The sequence below is a fragment of the Taeniopygia guttata genome, chromosome 24 (genome assembly GCF_048771995.1).
Source record: "Taeniopygia guttata chromosome 24, bTaeGut7.mat, whole genome shotgun sequence".
NCBI classification, from domain to species: Eukaryota; Metazoa; Chordata; class Aves; order Passeriformes; family Estrildidae; genus Taeniopygia; species Taeniopygia guttata.
In genome coordinates, this window is record NC_133049.1 from 6412353 (window position 1) to 6430038 (window position 17686).

The 17686-nt window shown below is 46.3% G+C and overlaps 1 protein-coding gene across 2 annotated transcripts; it reads left to right on the plus strand.

The window, feature by feature from the left end:
- The first annotated feature begins 1663 nt into the window (after window positions 1–1663).
- Window positions 1664–17304, plus strand: TTC12 (tetratricopeptide repeat domain 12). Of its 2 annotated transcripts, XM_032752757.3 has the most exons (21): window positions 1664–1913; window positions 2391–2554; window positions 2834–2864; window positions 3357–3434; window positions 4491–4612; window positions 5321–5380; window positions 5828–5899; window positions 6203–6263; window positions 6408–6596; window positions 7137–7203; window positions 8570–8658; window positions 9268–9433; window positions 10294–10386; window positions 10537–10600; window positions 12095–12229; window positions 13355–13447; window positions 14084–14152; window positions 14693–14794; window positions 14976–15075; window positions 16265–16490; window positions 17146–17304. In XM_032752757.3, the coding sequence occupies exons 1-21, from the start codon at window positions 1850–1852 to the stop codon at window positions 17219–17221; spliced, it is 2121 nt and encodes a 706-aa protein (XP_032608648.3). In that variant the 5' UTR covers window positions 1664–1849; the 3' UTR covers window positions 17222–17304. The 2 variants fall into 2 exon arrangements, with proteins under 2 accessions (XP_032608648.3, XP_032608649.3); XM_032752758.3 differs by lacking the exon at window positions 14693–14794 and having other exon boundaries at window positions 1767–1913.
- The last annotated feature ends 382 nt before the right edge of the window (window positions 17305–17686 follow it).

Sequence of the window (17686 nt, forward strand, 5' to 3'; positions counted from 1 at the left end):
CGTGACTGAGTGTTGGTGTAAGAGGTGACCTCTGCCCAGCCTGAACCTATTGAGGTTTGAATGTGATTCATTTCTTTAATTAATTCATTTTAAAGTCTCGATATTTTTTTTCTAAATTCTAGCTAAAAAATTGACCAAATGCCCCACTTTAATTGTTTTTACTCTGGGCGTTATGGGGAGGGGAGGGCTGTCTTACCTTCACCAATTCTGGCAAAATAGAGAGGATTCTCACACTGAAATTCCCGTTTAGCAGAAAAAAGAGCTTTTTAATCACTCCCCGACCATCTGATGTAAAAACAGCAGCTGTTTTCCAGGGGGGAAGCACCAACTGGCCCAAGTCCCTGGCTGGGGTTGAAGGGGAGGTTTGGTGGGGTAACAAATAAACCCCAAATTCCCGAGCATCTCACCTCCCCAGCTGTGGCCTCGTGGGTGTTTTTAGTTGGACACTGGGCTGGGAACAGCTTCATTAGAGGGAAAAACCCCTTTGGGATGGAGGGTGGTGTGGGCAGAGCTGCTGGCAGTGAGGGGAGGGACAGGAATTGTTTGGGTTGGAGGCATGAGGGGGAAAAGGGATATCCTGGCTGATCCTACAAGGAAAAGGGATATCCTGGCTGATCCTACAAGGAAAAGGAAGATCCTGGCTGATCCTACAAGGAAAAGGGATATCCTGGCTGTTCCTACAAGGAAAAGGGATATCCTGGCTGTTCCTACAAGGAAAAGGGATATCCTGGCTGTTCCTACAAGGAAAAGGAATATCCTAGCTGATCCTACAAGGAAAAGGGATATCCTAGCTGATCCTACAAGGAAAAGGGATATCCTGGCTGATCCTACAAGGAAAAGGGATATCCTGGCTCTTCCTATGAGGAAAAGGAAGATCCTGGCTGATCCTACAGCCAGGGGATGGAAGGGATGGGGGATTGCATCCCGAATAAAAGCAGGGGCTGGTTCCCTGTCCCTGTGCTGCCAGGTCCCTGTCCGTGTCCCAGCATCCCGGATAAAAGCAGGGCCGCTCCCTGAGGATGCGCCGCCGGGTTTCCCGTGCAGAACGTGCCGCCCCCGGCTGAGGATGTGCCGGGAATGGCAATCCCGGGCAGAGCAGCTCCGCGGTGCTCGGGCTCCCTGCGGTGGCCGACAGCTTCCATCGCCGCCAGAGACCCGGAAAGCCTTTCAGGGAGATCGGACAGGAAAATAATCCCTAAAAAGTCTGGCCTAAAAATCGGGGCAAACCTCAGGGTGGACATCAGCAGGAATTTCTCCATGGGGAGGTTTAAACATCGGCAGGGGCTGCCCGGGGAGGTTTGGAGGTGTCCGGGAAGGCCGGGACGTGACAACCGGAGCTCTGGGCTGGGGACAGGGTGGGGACGGCTCACAGGGAGGGCTCGGCGCTGCCGGAGCTCCTTTCCAACCGGGACAATCCCGGGATAATCCCGGGATGCTGAGCCGGGAGCCCGCGGCCGGGACCTGCCGCTTTCCCGCCAAATTGCCGGCTCATTTGCATAACCCCGCCCGTTCATTTGAATAACCACGACCGTTTATCTGCATAGTCCCGCCCGTTAATTTGCATACACGCGGCCATTATCTGCATAACCCCGCCCTTTATTTGCATCGCCACGCCCACCCGCGGGTGCCGCGTCGGGCGCGTTCCCGTGGCAACGGCGCCGCGGGTTCGAGCCCGGCCCCGGCGGCTCCCGCTGTCCCTCGGTGTCCCTCGGTGTCCCTCGGTGTCACCCGGTGTCCTTTCTGTGTCTCCTGTGTCTCCTGTGTCTCCTCTGTGTCCCCTCTGTGTCCCCTTAGTGTCCCCCCACTGTTCCCCCAGTGTCCCCCCTTGTCCCCGCTGTCTGTCCCGGCCATGCCGCGGGCCCAGGACACCGAGGCGGATTTCCAGCGCTTCCTGCGCCGCGTGGACGATGTCGGTGAGTGGCCGGGGATGCTGTGGCCGAGGGAGGCGAACATCGCCTCCCCTCTTCCCTTCCTTCGGCCCTTCCTTCGGGGAATAAACTTTGGGTTCCTCCCGCTTTTATTCGGGCTGCTGGAGCCGCTTGCTGCTGTTCGGTGATCTTGGCAGAAACTGCAGGTGGCTCCTGAAAGTGATGGGAAATCCACCCTGGGAAAGTTATTGTTTATTTATTATTATTTATTATTTATTGCAAGTGCCCAAGGCCACCCTGGAGCATCCTGCTCTATGGGAGGGGTCCCTGACCATAGCATTGGGAGGGTTTTGAGGTCTTTTCCAACCCAAACCATTCTGGGATTCTGTGATTTTATGGTAAAAGCCGTCCTGGCCAGCGGTGCCTTCAAAGCAGGTGCCACCTGAACAACTCCTGGTGTTTCCACGTTTGAGGTCCTGTGTGGATATGTATTTTATCTGTGGTTTTTCTGTGATTTTTTAGCCAATTTGCTGCAAGGCCTGAAGTCCCCAGACTCGGCTGTGCAGGAAAAAGCCATTGCTGAGGCAGAGAAAAGGCTCGGAGAGCAAGGAGCCAGCAGGGAGGAGGAGGAGGAGGAGGAGGAGGAGACCAGGACCACGGTGAACAGGACACTCATCAACACTTCTGTAAGGGCTTTTCCTTCTGAAATTAAATCTGCACTCAGTTCAGGCCTTGCTCCTTAAAGACACGGATGGGAGCGTTCCAGGGATGTCAGGATTTATCAGATCCTCTCCATCCCGTGCTGGAATGTCAGACTGGTGCTCCTCCTGTGTGTCAGGCTGGGGGTTTGGGGTGCCCCCAGACATTCCCAGTGCTCTCCGTGGCTCTGTGCAGCCCAGCCAAGCGTTCCCGTGCTGCTGTGCCTCTCCCCAAACCTTTTCTGCTTTGTGTTTCTGTTTTTGCAGGGCACGGCGAGGGTGGAGGCAGCAGATGCAGGTAGGACAATGCTCCTCTCAGGCTGTCACAGCTCTAAAACCAGCCCTGGCAGGGATGGAGCTCATGCCAGAGCTGATTCCACCCCTGCCAAAATCCAGCCTGACTTTTGCTGGTGTCTTTAACCAAAATTCAGTCAGATCGAGGACCACACTCAAGGTCTTATCAGCATGGCTCTGTTTTTCACAGGTGGGAGCCTTGTTCTCTTTTGGCTCCTCATGTTTTTGCACTTTTTATTGTGAATTTCAAAGCAAACCTGTTTGTTTGGTCCTGGAGAGGAGCTGCAGCAAGGCAGGCCTGCAGTTCCTCAGGGGTGGCATCATCATTGTCTGTGACAGCTTGTCAGCCACTTTAATTGCTGAAATGCCCCTTAGTGTTGGCTTTTATTAAGAAATGACTCAGAAATACCCGAGGAATGATTGTTTCTTCTCTATTTTAACGACGTTTCCTCTTTTCTCCCCCCCACTACAATGCCACGACTCTCCTGGCTGGAAGGTGGCTTCCTGGCAGCTTTGGAAAAGGATGCCAAAGAGCGAGCCCAGCAGAGGAGGAGGAACGAGCAGCTGGCAAACGGTGACTGCTGGGGGACTCCAGAAATGTCAGGGACTGAGGGAGTCTGGGCTGGCCAGAGGGGAACGCTCAGTTTTCCCTCTGGAAGGGGAATGGCTGCAGGGAAATGATGGAAATAATGGCTGGGCTGGAATGCTGGGGCTGTTCCTGCAGGAGAGAGAGGGCTCTGTCTGCTCAGAGGGCAAGGGGAGAGGGGTGGAAGGGAAAGGGATGGATGGGAAAGGGATTGATGGGAAAGGGATGGAAGGGAACGGGATGTATGGGAAATGATGGAAAGGAAAGGGATGGATGGGAAAGGGATGGATGGGAAAGGGATGGAAGGGAAAGGGATGGATGGGAAAGGGATGGATGGGAAATGATGGATGGGAAAGGGATGGATGGGAAAGGGATGGAAGGGAAAGGGATGGATGGGAAAGGGATGGAAGGGAAATTATGGGAAGGAAATGGGTGAAATGGAAATGAGTGAAATGGAAATGGATGGATGGGAAATGGTAAAACGAAAATGGAAGGGAAATGTATGGAAGGGAAATGATGGAAGGGAAATGGGTGAAATGGAAATGGATGGAAGGGAAATGGGTGGAAGGGAAATGGTAAAAGGAAAATGGTAAAAGGGAAATGGTAAAAGGGAAATGGAAGGGAAATGGAAGGGAAATAATGGAAGGGAAATGGGTGAAATGGAAATGGATGGAAGGGGAATGGATGGAAGGGAAATGGGTGAAATGGAAATGGGTGAAATGGAAATGGGTGGATGGGAAATGGATGGAAGGGAAATGGATGGAAGGGAAATGGGTGAAATGGAAATGGGTGAAATGGAAATGGGTGGATGGGAAATGGATGGAAGGGAAATGGATGGAAGGGAAATGGGTGGAAGGGAAATGGGTGGAAGGGAGATGAGTGGAAGGGAAATGGGTGGAAGGGAAATGGGTGGAAGGGAAATGGATAGAAGGGAAATGGGTGAAATGGAAATGGGTGGAAGGGAAATGGGTGAAAGGGAAATGGGTGGAAGGGAAATGTGTGGACGGGAAATGGATGTGCTCAAGGCATTCTGCTGCTCTGCAGCCCTGAAGGAGCAGGGGAACGAAGCCTTCAGGGCAGGAGACTTCGCCCTGGCCATCCAGAGCTACTCAGAGGGGCTGCAGAAGCTGAGGGACAAGCAGGAGCTCTACACAAACAGGGCCCAGGTCAGTGGCAGGGAAGGAGCCACTTCTGGCTGGATTTTGTGTTGCTGTGCCAGGGTAAAACCCCAAAACATTGTTCTGCTGCACCCCCTTGGATGAGGTGATCCCCTCCTCCTGCAGAGCAAGTGGGGGGAAATCGTTCCAATTCCCAGTTTTATTCAAATCCTCTGATTGTTTTATTATTAATGCTTTTCCAGGATTCGCTTCTATAACTGTAGAGTGAAACATTTGCTTTGCAGTTTCTATAAAAATACTCTGATTTTTTAATAAATAATCCTTTTTCAGGATTCACTTCCATAACTGTAGAGTGAAATATTTGTTTTGCAGTGTCTGAAAAGAAACATTTGCTTTGCAGTGTCTGAAAAGAAAGATTTCCTTTGCAGTGTCTATAGAAAATACTCTGATTTTTTTATTAATAATCCTTTTCCAGGAATCACTTCCATAACTGTAGAGTGAAATATTTGCTTTGCAGTGTCTGTTTGCCTTGTGTACCCTGTGTGTGTAGAAATCTATTCAATTGATTCTAAATTAGAAAATCCAGGGAGACGGCAGACGAGTTAGGAATGGAAATTACCCTGCAAAACCAATGGCCAGGCTAATCAGCAATCTAATTTTATTTGTTTTAATTAGCCAGTGTTCATACAGCGGCGAGCAGAAATTGTGTGAAGGATTCCAATTCTTCTGCCTGGACTTTTTTTCTGTTTATTTCAGGCCTACCTGAAGCTCCATGAGTATGAGAAAGCCATCAGTGACTGCGAGTGGGCATTAAAGGTAATTCCACAATTGTCAGCTGGGAAAGACCTCTAAAATCAACATTATTTACAGAAATCCATATTATTGACTCAAATGAACAGGAAAATTAAAAAAAAGCCTTTTGGAAACCTTGCTTTCCACCCTCACCTCAAGCCTGTGTTTCTTGGGTGCCTGGGGGGCAATAATGTAGCATAAAAACTTTAGACACCACTAATAAATTGTGTATATATATATATAAATAATTACATAAATTATTATTTATATATTATTTAGTTATTACTAATAAATTATTTATTTCTAATAATACTATATATATAAACATGTATATATATAAATTATATAAATACCCTAATCTTTGCTTTGGGCAGCTCTAATAATTAATCAGAATGCTGCAAAAAGCATAGGAAGGCTGAAATTTTCTGAACATATAGCTAATAATAGATAATAATTTCTGGTTGAACTCAGTGCAATAGGAACTGCATCAAAGCCTATTTCCTCCTGGGGAAAGCTCACCTGGCCCTGCAGCACTTCGCTGAGGTAAGCTGCCTGAATTCCTGGTGAGAGGGGGAAGGTTTCCTGCCATGCCTCAGTTTCTCTTTTCTCACTGGAACTCTGGTTTTTCTCCTTGGGTTTTACTGGAAAAATCCCGTAGAATTTGCAGCAGCAGGCAGATGTAGGGACTGACTGAGAATATCTGACTTTTTTGAGAGTTTTGACACCTGCATCTCCATAAATTTTCACATTTATTAAGGACTGTGGCCCCAAAAACTTTTGGGATATCATTGATGCCATCTTCCTATTTCCAGCTGAAACTCAGAGCCCTTTTTTCTCCCCTTGAAGTCCAGGCAGTGCTATGAGAAGATGCTGCAGATCGATCCCCAGAAGGAAAAGCTGGTTAAAGGTGAGAAATAGATATTTTCACTCCTGTTCTCTGAGAAATAGATATTTTCACTCCTGTTCTCTGAGAAATAAATATTTTCACTGCTGTTCTCTGATGAAGAGGGAACAGAATCTCCCTGCCACACTTTATTTTGTGCTCTCCCAGATTGTGTGGAGGAGGCCAGGCTGGAGGAGAAGAGGCTGAGGGATGAGGAGAGAGCAGCGAGGGAGGCCCAGGCTGGGAGTGCTGCTGCCTTTTCCATCCAGGAATTGCTGCAGAGGCTCAGCAGCCCCGGCCACGACATCCTCTACTACACGGGGGGCATCAGGCTCCTGGCAGAAGTTGTGAGCAGTAGTGAGTGTTCGTGCAAAATGTTAATTTTGTTAATTGTTGTTAACTTGGGGAGGTGCAACCCAGGCAGAGGAGGGCAAGGGAGCGGTTTTTAAAGGAGCAGAGTGACTGTTCTGGTATTTAAAACACAAAACTTGGGTTTTGTTGGTTTTTTTTGGGGCAGTGGTGGGTATTTCAGCGTGGTCAGTAGGTGCTTACAGCATTTTTTAGAATGAGGCTGATGTTGTAGCTGAGCTGCTGGGTCTCATTTATTTTAAATATTTGTAATTCTGTGTTAAAGCCCATTGAGTTACAAAGCCAATTTTGTGTTTCAGCCTTCCTAAATAATCTTTCACTCAAAGCCAACAGCACCAGGCATCAATCAGAGCAATTTTCAGCTTGAGAACCACTCCTGCTTCATTCCTTCTTGAGTTTTGCCCATTGCTGAGGATGTTTTTCCCCAGAGCTGCTGATGCAGTGACCTTTTCTTTTAGCAGCGTGCAGGAAGAGCAGGAGCCCGCCTGGCTGGCACACAGCTGAGCTGTTTGTCTCTGCCTCTTGCAGGCACTGGGCAAACGCTCTTCAGGACAAACAATGGCTTCAGTATCCTCAGGAGTGATGCTGTCAGAGGGTGAGAGCTCTCCAGAGGGGACCCAGCCTGGGGAAATGGGAATATTGTTTTCCAGAAACAGAATCGCCTCTTGAAATGCAGCTGGACTGATCAGAGGAGGATGTAATCCCAGATTTAATGCCTGAATGGAGGGACTGATACCTGCCTTTGAGACAAACAGTGCTCCCTTAGAGCAGGGAGGCGAATCCATGGTTTGCTGTTTGTGTCTGCTCTTTCTGGGCAGTCATCCTATCCCTGCTGGTGAGAGCAGCTTTGCAGAAAAAATCGGAGTAGCAAAGAACATCTGAAGGCTCTGGCTGCACCCCCTGGTGCTGGACTTGGGCACCAGTGAATATTTGGGTGCTCCTGACACTTTTTAGGGTTTGTCCCAAATTGGGTGGTGGCTGCAGAGAGAACCAAGGGGTGAAGCACGTACAAATTGCCACTCCCTGAATAAAAAATGAGTAGAAAAGAGCATCTGAAAGCTCTGGATGCACCCCCTGGTGCTGGGCTTGGGCACCAGTGAATTTTTGGGTGCTCCTGGCACTTTTTAGGGTTCATCTTAAATTGGGTGGTGGCTGCAGACAGACCCGAGGGGTGAAGCACATACAAATTCCCACTCCAGGAATAAAAAATCTGAGTAGAAAAGAACATCTGAAGGCTCTGGCTGCACTCTCTGGTGCTGGGCTTGGGCACCAGTGAATATTTGGGTGTTCCTGGCACTTTTTAGGGTTCATCCTAAATTGGGTGGTGGCTGCAGACAGACCCGAGGGGTGACCCACGTACAAATTGCCACTCCCTGAATAAAAAATCTGAGTAGCAAAGAACATCTGAAGGTTCTGGATGCATCCCGTGGTGCTGGGCTTGGGCACCAGTGAATATTTGGGTGTTCCTGACACTTTTTAGGGTTCATCCTAAATTGGGTGGTGGCTGCAGACAGAGCTGAGGGGTGAAGCACGTACAAATTGCCACTCCCTGAATAAAAAATGAGTAGAAAAGAGCATCTGAAGGCTCTGGCTGCACCCCCTGGTGCTGGGCTTGGGCACCAGCGAATATTTGGGTGCTCCTGACACTTTTAGGGTTCATCCTAAATTGGGTGGTGGCTGCAGACAGAGCTGAGGGGTGAAGCACATACAAATTCCCACTCCCTGAATAAAAAATTTGAGTAGCAAAGAACATCTGAAGGCTCTGGCTGCACCCCCTGGTGCTGGGCTTGGGCACCAGTGAATATTTGGGTGCTGCTGGCACTTTTTAGGGTTCATCCTAAATTGGGTGGTGGCTGCATACAGACCCTAGGAGTGAAGCACGCACAAATTGCCACTCCTGGATATTTCCCAGTGCTTGGATCCATCCTTTGCTCTGTTCAAAGCTGACTTTTCTCCCTCAGGGCCTTCTGTGCAGAGGAAAAAGGCCCAGCTGAGGAGGAGCTCTGTGTTTCCCTTCTCCTGCTGTGGCGAGCTGCCTGCGCTGGGAATGGTAAAGCCCTGGAACCCACCCTCGTCCGTTAATGTGAAATTAATTTGGCATTTCTGGGCTGGGGCTGGGCTGGCCATGCCCCCCTCTCCATCCAGACCTGGTGTAACCCCGAGTGCTGCAGCTCTGAGGAGCTGTTGGGTGCAGAATTTTGGCAGGATGAAATTTCCACCCTTTGAGCATTTCAAATCCACACAAGAGGTGGGAAGGAAATTTCCCGTGATTTTTGCTGCTTTTAAGATAATGCCACTCGCACAATTTTCTCTGTCTTAAGCAGTTATAGCTGCAAAAAGCAGAGTTTTATATGAATTATTTTAGAATTAGCAATCAACAGTGCTTGGGCATGTGCCTACCTCTGTTTTTAGGGAATAGCCACATGGGTGAGAAATGGGCTGGGGTGGGTGGTAAAGTGGAAATGCAGAATATTGGTGCGTGTGTCGACTTGTGTGGTCAAGGTATTCAAAAAAATATTCATGCTGAGAAAGAAATAAAATAAGTGAAATGGATTAAAATAAAATAAAATAAAATAAATAAAATAAAATAAAATAAAATAAAATAACAGAAAGGATGCCAGTTAGTGACACTGCAGTGGGATTTTCTCTCTCCTTCCAGAAGAAAACCAGCGTCTCCTGTTGGCCCAGCCCGAAGTGAGTGCCCAGCTGGCAGAGCTGCTCTCCTCTGGCACAGCCCAGCTCCAGAGGGAGGCCCTGGCACTGATCTCTCTGTACTCAGAGCAGCAGAGGGGCCGCAGGCTGCTGCTCAGGCAGGACCTGAGCAGGTGAGCAGCACCAGGAGAGTGCCCTGGCACTGCCAGAGCTGCCCCAGCTCCAGCGGGAAAAGGAGACTCAGGGGTGACTGCTGCCCGGATTTTTAAAAGTGTTAAGTTTTCTTTTATAGTTCTTTTGAAAGTTTTAAAGTTCTGTGACTCTGTGATTCTGTGATTCTGTGATTCTCTGAATTCAGTGAATTCTGTGATTCTGTGATTCTGTGATTCTGTGATTCTGTGATTCTCTGAATTCCGTGATTCTCTGAATTCTGTGAATTCTGTGATTCTCTGAATTCTGTGATTCTGTGATTCTCTGAATTCCTGAGTTGACACAGTGACACTGCCCCTCCTGCCCCTTGGGGACAGGCCTGGCCTGGCAAAAGTGGAAGTTGGATGTGTGGGGTAGAGCTGCAGGAAGTTTTCATGTCTGAACCATCAGGATTTCAGTTAATTCCTGCAATTTTGAGTCCCCACCTATAAACCTGTGCAGCACTCTCGCCCTGGTGCCTCTAAAATCTGATTCCAGCTGAGAGCCTCTCGTTTGAAAATGGGGATTTGTGGTTATTTGGTGCTGTCCTGGCTCGCTGGGTGGGGAAGGAAAGCCCAGTGCTTTGCTTTTATCCTGCTCCTCCTCCCAAGCACCCTGAGAAATGTCCATTTACTGGTTTGGAGTAAAAATGGGTGATCAGGAGACTTTGTCCATTTTTCCTGGGGAGGAAAGGTGTAAGGAATGAGCCACATCTCAATGGGTGCTTAAAGAATCAGATTTAACTGTGGCTTGAAATACCAACAACCTAAAAAAATAGAATTTTGATCTTTAATGATTAAACCAAGGCTGACACCAATTTTTGGTTGTTTTATTTTAACACCAGATGGCTGCATATTTTGATGGCATTTGTCAAATGCACTGATGCAAGGGCCGAAAGTGCCATGAACATCCTGTCTGACTTAGCTGGGGAGGAAAGGTAATTTATTTCAATTCCTCACTCATTTCTCTAAAGCTGTGCTGTGAGCTGTGGCTGTTGGCCACCTTTGCTTTCTGGGGTTTCTCTTGCTCTTCTCTTGCCTCTAGCTGTGGTTTTTGACTAAAACTTTGGTTTTTTATCCCCCAACAGGTTCCAAACCCAGTGTCGGGCCATGCTTTCCACGGATGTTTTACCTTTATTCACCCAGCTGCTGGTAGGGAAGATCTGATTTTGTATTTCCAGTTTATTTTTGTGTAACGTGTCCTGTGTCTGCTCTACAGAAGTAAAAAATTGAGTTTTTTCAGGAAAATATTATTTTCTTCAATATTTTGTCCTACACATCCCAAGTTGAATATTCAGCATAAACCCTGGCCTTGGCTGCAGATTCCCACTGATAATTTCACCTTCAGTTTTGAGTTTTGCTCTTTTTGATGTGACTTTAATCCCCTTTCTGTCTTGGATGGTGATTTTTGCCTTCTGATCTGAGGGATCAGGGTGAGGAGCTGACACTGGGTGCTGAGGTAGAGAATCCTTTATTCCAACAGCAAATTTAAAATGTCTTGGTGCAGAAACCTGTCCTGAGGGAGGGGGAAGATTGGTTGTGCTGGGCAGTAAAATACTGCCATTTCTCCAAATGAGCTGCACGACAAGAATTCCATAATTTTCCCGTTATTTGTGGCTCTTCCTGCTGGAATTCCAGCTGCTCTGTGCCTGCGGGGAATGTTCACACCTGGGCACCAGGGGACACAAAATCCCTTTTCCCCAGAGCTCATAAAGCAGAAGTTGAAGTGAAAATTAGGGAAATCTGCAAACCTTGGGCGGGTGGGCTTTACCTGAGAGCTCAGTGCCCGTGGCTGGGGAATTGTGGTGAAAAATTAAAACTTCACCATTTTAATAAAGATTTGTAGGGTCCTGGTCCATTGTAACACTGCTCCCAAGTTTCATTTGAAGCCTTTTAAATTATTTTTTTACGTTCTTAATTCGAATTATTCTTTTTATTTGTTTTTAAGGGTAGTTGACAATAAATGGTATGTTTATTGCAGCACTGGGCACGTGGGGGTTGTTTCTTTTTAAAGGACATGTGGTGCCTGAGGATTCTTGATCTTTTTTTTTTTATCCCTCTGTACTAATTTACAAATACGTAGAATCTTACAACAGGTTCATGCATATTTATCCTGCTGATTTCACGTTACAATTTGTTGTCTTTTGTATAAAGAACTTTTTAATCTTTTTGTCTATTCCTTGTAAACTTAGCTTTAGTTTCTTTTTTGTTTTAGAGTTCAAGAGCCTCTTCTTATCTCTTTACTGTGGAGATTGTATTTTTCCTCTCTGCCTGGGACAGTTTTACAAATACAGCATAGTTAAACAGCGTATTTTAGTTATGTTAAGAAGCTATTACACAGGACTTAAAAATTACTATTTACTTAAAAATAAATATATTTATTTATTACTTATTAATGCTTAATACTTATTTACTTAAAATACTTATTTAATACTTATTAATACTTATTTAATATTTATTAATACTTATTTAATACTTATTAATACTTGTTAATACTTATTTTATACTTATTTACTTTAAAATATATATTTTTAAATTTATTTATTTACTTAAATGTATTTATTTACTTAAATGTATTTATTTACTTAAATGTATTTACTTAAAAATCCATATTTTTACTCTGTTACATTTCTGCTGCGTGTGCAGGTGTGTGCCAGGCAGGTGGAGCTGGCACAGCTGGCACGGGCCGTGGCCGTGCTGGGCAACCTCTGTGCAGATGTGGAGCTGCGGGCACAGCTGGCACGGAGCGGGCAGTGCTGGCAGGCCTGCCTGCAGCTGCTGGTAAGGGAACACAGGGAATTCCCACCCCACCCCTGTTTGTGTGCCCCCTCCCAGCCCTGAGCCCCTCACCCCAACTGGGATTTTGGGGGGAGGTCTCGGCTGTGTCCCTCCAAAGTGCCCCTTCCTGCTGGGAGCTTTTTCTGCAGCCTCAGGGCAAATCAAGTATTTTCTTCTGGGTGTATGCTCTTCAGCACAGAAAGTTTAAAATTCTAGTTAAAAAAAAAAAATCTTCAGCACAGAAGGTTTAAAATTTTAGTTTAAAACTCTTTGGCACAGAAAGTTTAAGCTCTGCTTTAAAATTCTTCAGCACAGAAAGTTTTAAATTCTTCAGCGCAGAAAGTTTAAAATTTTAGTTTAAAATTCTTTGGCACAGAAAGTTTAAACTCTACTTTAAAACTCTTCATCACAGAAGGTTTAAAATTCTTCAGCACAAAAAGTTTTAAATTCTTCAGCAGAGAAAGTTTAAAACTCTAGTTTAAAAGGCTTCAGCACAGAAAGTTTACAATTCTTCAGCACAGAAGGTTTAAAATTCTAGTTTAAAACTCTTCAGCACAGAAGGTTGAAAATTCTTCAGCACACAAAGTTTAAATCTCTTCAGTACAGAAAGTTTAGAACTCTTCAGCACAGAAAGTTTAAAATTCTTCAGCACAGAAAGGTTAAAATTCTTCAGCTCAGAAAGTTTAAAACGCTTCAGCACAGGTTTAAAATTCTAGTTCAAAACTCTTCAGCACAGAAAGTTTAAAATTCTTCAGCAGAGCAAATTTAAAACTCTAGTTTAAAATGCTTCAGTGCAGAAAGTTTACAAGTCTAGTTTAAAACACTTCAGCACAGAAAGTTTAAAATTCTTCGGCAGAGAAAGTTTAAAACTCTAGTTTAAAAACTCTTCAGCAGAGCAAGTTTACAATTCCAGGATTCCAACACCTGCAGGTGAGGCTGTGCTGTGAGCAGTCCCCAAACCCTGAAGGTTCAGGGGTGGGAAGGGATCTCTCTAACATCCCCAACATCGCAGGTTTGGGGTGTGCAGCTTTGGCTCCCAAACACGAGGCTTTGTGTCCCAGAACTTTCCCTGCCCCAGAAGCTGAGGAAGGCCCTGGCAGCTGATTTCTGTGCCCTGCTCTCTCGCAGGGTGATGCCAGCACCCCTGGGTACCAGCAGTGTGTGTTTGCAGTGCTGGGGCTGATGATGAACCTGCTGCTCGAATCCAATGGCACCATCCAGGTAGGCAACAGCTGGGAATTAAAAATAAAATTACAGTGCTGCAGTGTGGGAATGCAGAGCTTCCCTCTGGCTGCCCTGGGACCCTGGCAGGGGTCAGGAACCCCCCTGGACAGAGCCCCCAGAGACACTGGCTGTGATCTCTGGCCATGGAAAAGAGTTTTCAATCTTACAGGATCAATTACCAGTTCTGAATGTTTGATATAAGTAATAATTCAGTGTGGCATGGGTGCAAAAGTAAAATTTTAGGATTCTAGATTAGGGGTCCAAAGGGGACAAGATGGAGGAAATTGGGTGTGCCTTGTCCTTTTTCTCCTTCTTCATGCCCTCCATGTTTCACTGTGGTGTTGGCATTTTTCTGTTGGTTCAGGCTGGGGACACACTGTCCAACGTAGGTGACAGATATTGGCACGTTATTGTAAATCCAGCACAGGCAGTTTGTGGTATTTAATGTTTGTACCATCCCACTGAGGGCAGAGCCCCACACGCTGCCCTGTTTTCTCTGTGTTTTCCCTGACTTTTCCCTGAGTTTCCCCTGAGTATTCCCTGTGTTGTTTTCCCTGTATTTTCCCTTTGTTTTCCCTGACTTTTCCCTGTGTTTTCCCTGAGTTTCCCCTGACTTTTCCCTGTGTTTTCCAGGACTTTGCTGTGCCCATTAGTGGCAGGTGCCTGGCTCTGCTCAACCATCAGGATGGAAGGATTATCACAGTAAGTGAACAACAAAAAAACCCCAAAAAACAACAGGGTTTGTCTCTCCTGAGCTCTTCAGAGCAAACTTCTGCCCTGTGCAGGAGGCTTTGAAGCCTAAAACTCTCCTAACAGCAATAAAGAAATAACAATTGTGCTCCTGGGAATGGGGTGGGAGAAATGTGGCTTCCCTGAGCTCCCAGGAACTCTCCTGAGCTGTTTTTTACTTCTCCCAGTGCCAGCAGTGCTGGGCTGCTCCCTGCCACGAATTTGTATTTTTATTTTTTCAAGGAATGAACACCCAGAGTCCCACTTTGGGCTCATCCCACCCTGTGCTGAAGCTCTGCTGTGCTCAGTTCCCAAAAAACGCCAAAAAAGCCACATCCTAAAGTTGCTCTTAGTTAGATTCTGTAATTCTGGGGTTTCCTTAATAGAAATTAAGGAAATTTCTCCTTTCAGCACTTCAATTACTTCAGTCTTACCATGCAAGACATTAAACAATTGTGCTGCCAGGAGCAATAAATGCTTAATTTTGGTTCTCTCTGGTTTTCCCCTCTCTAGAGAGCCCTTGGGGTGCTGAGCCGTGCCCTGCCAGCCTCGCCCGCAGCGGTGCAGGAAGCGGTGCAGGGAGGAGCGGTCAGGAAAATGCTCAAAGTCCTGAAAGTAAATCCAGTTTCTTTATTTCCTCCTGCATCTGCTCAAATTCCTGAAAGTAAATCCAGTTTGCTTTATTTCCTCCTGCATCTCTCAAATTCCTGAAAGTAAATCCAGGAAGTAAATCTTTATTTCCACCTGCATCTGCTCAAATTCCTGAAAGTAAATCCAGTTTGCTTTATTTCCTCAGGCTGGGGGCCAGCTCACATCCAGCTACGCCATAAAAACCCTTTCCACCTGCGTCCAGAGCAGCAGGAGAGCCCAGGAGGAGCTGCAGAAAAGGGATAAAAGTGAGTGAAATTTGGGATTTCCAGGCCTTGGGGCAGTTCCTGGTGCCCTCCACGGGGATGTTGGCCTGGCATCAAAACCAGCAGGAGCTGCAGGCAGAGGAACGGTGCCAGAGCAGTTTTAGGTCTAAAGCTGCTAAATTGGAGCAGTTTTAGGGTCTAAATCTAAATCAAAGCAGTTTTAAGGTCTAAAGCTGTTAAATCGGAGCAGTTTCAGGGTCTCAGTCTCCTAAATCAGAGCAGTTTTAGGGCCTAAGTATGTTAAATCAGAGCAGTTTTAGGGTCTGAATCTGCTAAATAGGAGCAGTTTTCAGGAATTCCTGATCTGTGTGCTCTGCTCTGTGCTACAGCCCTGCTTGCATTGCTTTAAAACCCAGGGTTTTAATGTTCAGGATTTGAATGTTCAAGTCTCTGAATGTTCAGGTCTCTGAATGTTCAGGATTCTGAATGTTCAGGATTTGAATGTTCAGGATTCTGAAAGTTCAGGATTCTGAAAGTTCAGGTCTCTAAATGTTCAGATCTCTGAATGTTCAGGATTTGAATGTTCAGGATTCTGTGTCCTGAGATGTTGCTGCTGCTTTCAGGTGTCAGAGCCAAAACTCTCTGCTGTCCTCAGGGGCAGCTCCCAGGTGAGCTTTGGTAGCTCTGGATGCACAGAAAGCTTTTTTATGTTCCTTTTTCCAGCTGTTCTTCCCACATCAGCATTTCTGCTCTAAGGCTGTTGATGTGGCACATTCGGCTCTCTGTGAGAGAGAGCTCTGGGCAAGTGGAGCTGGGGCAGCTCCTGGCTGTCACCTTTGCTCCAAGAATGACCCAAGAACAGAGGAGAGACCAAACTGCAAGAGGAGAAAAAGAAACTTTAATACAAAGGATTCTCCAGCTTATATAGACCGACACATTCTATTTCATTGGTTAATTAATGAAAACATCTTTCTCACACACTGTCCTTGGGAGGAGCAGAAAAGCAAGGTGGAAAAACCCCACAAGTGATTCCTACAGCTCCCTAAAAATTCTCACAAGGCACTGTGAGAAAGGATTGCTGCTTCTCTCTGCATCCACACCTGGCTGCTGAAATCCCCATGAAATCCCCTTGCTGCTCCAGCTTTTCCAGGGAAGCACCCCAGAGGCAGCCCCAGAGGCAGCTGGAGCAGCTCAGGGTGTCTCACAGGGATTTATTTCCCCCTCCTGCCAGGGTTCCAGGTGCTGCTGAGGCTGCTGGACTCGGAGGATGAGCTGACGGTGGGGAACGCAGCCTTCAGCCTCAGCCAGTGCCTGCTCCTGCCCGGGGCTGCCTCCTCCCTGCTGGGCTCCAACGTGGTGCAGCTCCTGCTCAGGCAGGCTGGGGGTGATGCTCTCAGGACCTCGGTGCAGAAAAACTCAGCCATTGCCCTGGCCAGGCTCTGTGTGGCTGAGCCAAGGTAAGCCCCAAAAATCCCTTTTTTTATTTCCCTTTTTTGTCATTAGGTGATAATCCCTGAGAAGCCGACCAGGGTAAGCCAAATCTAGGTTAATTTATAGAAATTCTAGGTTAATTTATAGAAATTCTAGGTTAATTTATAGAAATTCTATTGAATTTATATATGAATAAATTCTATGAATTCATTCATAGAATAAATTCTATGAATTCTATTTCCTTCCTCCAGCCAGAATTCCCCCTTGTGATCTCTCCCCAAGTGCTGCTTTGGGGTTCTTGGGGTGCAATTCTGTCCTCACATCTTTCAAGGAGTTCATTGACAGAAGGGATGTTAGAAGTCTGTAGAGAAACTATCAGCCCTGAGATTTGTCTAAAGCAGCAGAGATGGAAGGGAAACTCTATTTTCTTAATTTTGTTAATCTGAAACGCCACCTATTTGAAGAATTTAATTTATGTGCCTTTCTGAGGGCAATAATAATCTAGAAACTCTATTAAGAGTATGTGTATCAACTCTGTGTTGTTATTATTATTATTATTATTCTCTAGAAACTCTGTTTTGTATTGAATATAGCATTAAATGCCCCTGAAAGCTTGGGCAGAGCAGTGAAAGGTTGAAACTCAAGTTTTTAGTCACCACCTGTCCCCTGTTGTCTCTCCAGGCACAGGCATCAGCTGAGGAAGCTCAATGGCCTGGCCATCCTGAACTCCTCCATGAAATACCTGCACAGCAGCTGAACTCCTCAGAAACCCTCCACTAGTGCCCTTCATCTCACTTGGACTTGAGTTTTCTTCGCTTCAATAAAATTAATTCAAAGCACATCAACTTTTCAGTGGTTTTTTGGAGTGGTTTTGGTCCCCCACAGAAGCCAGTGAAACAATATCAGGAGGAAGAAGTGAATTTCTTATCTCAGCTACGAGCTGAAATACCACCTTGCATTAGGCTGCCTTTGCTTTAATAATTGACACCAATTTAATAAATGGCCATGAATACAGCCTAGCTTTTTTGTGGTTGGTTTTGAACACAGGAAACAGAAGAATTTATTACATTTCTGTGGAGAATAAGCACAGGCCAGCCCAGTTTGACTTTCAAATGCCTCTTCAGCTGCCCTCCTTGGCACCTGGGGGTACCAATTCTGTGGGGAACCTTTGTCCCCTCGGAGCTGGGGCTGACAAATTTTCCAGCTGAATCAGCTTCCCACT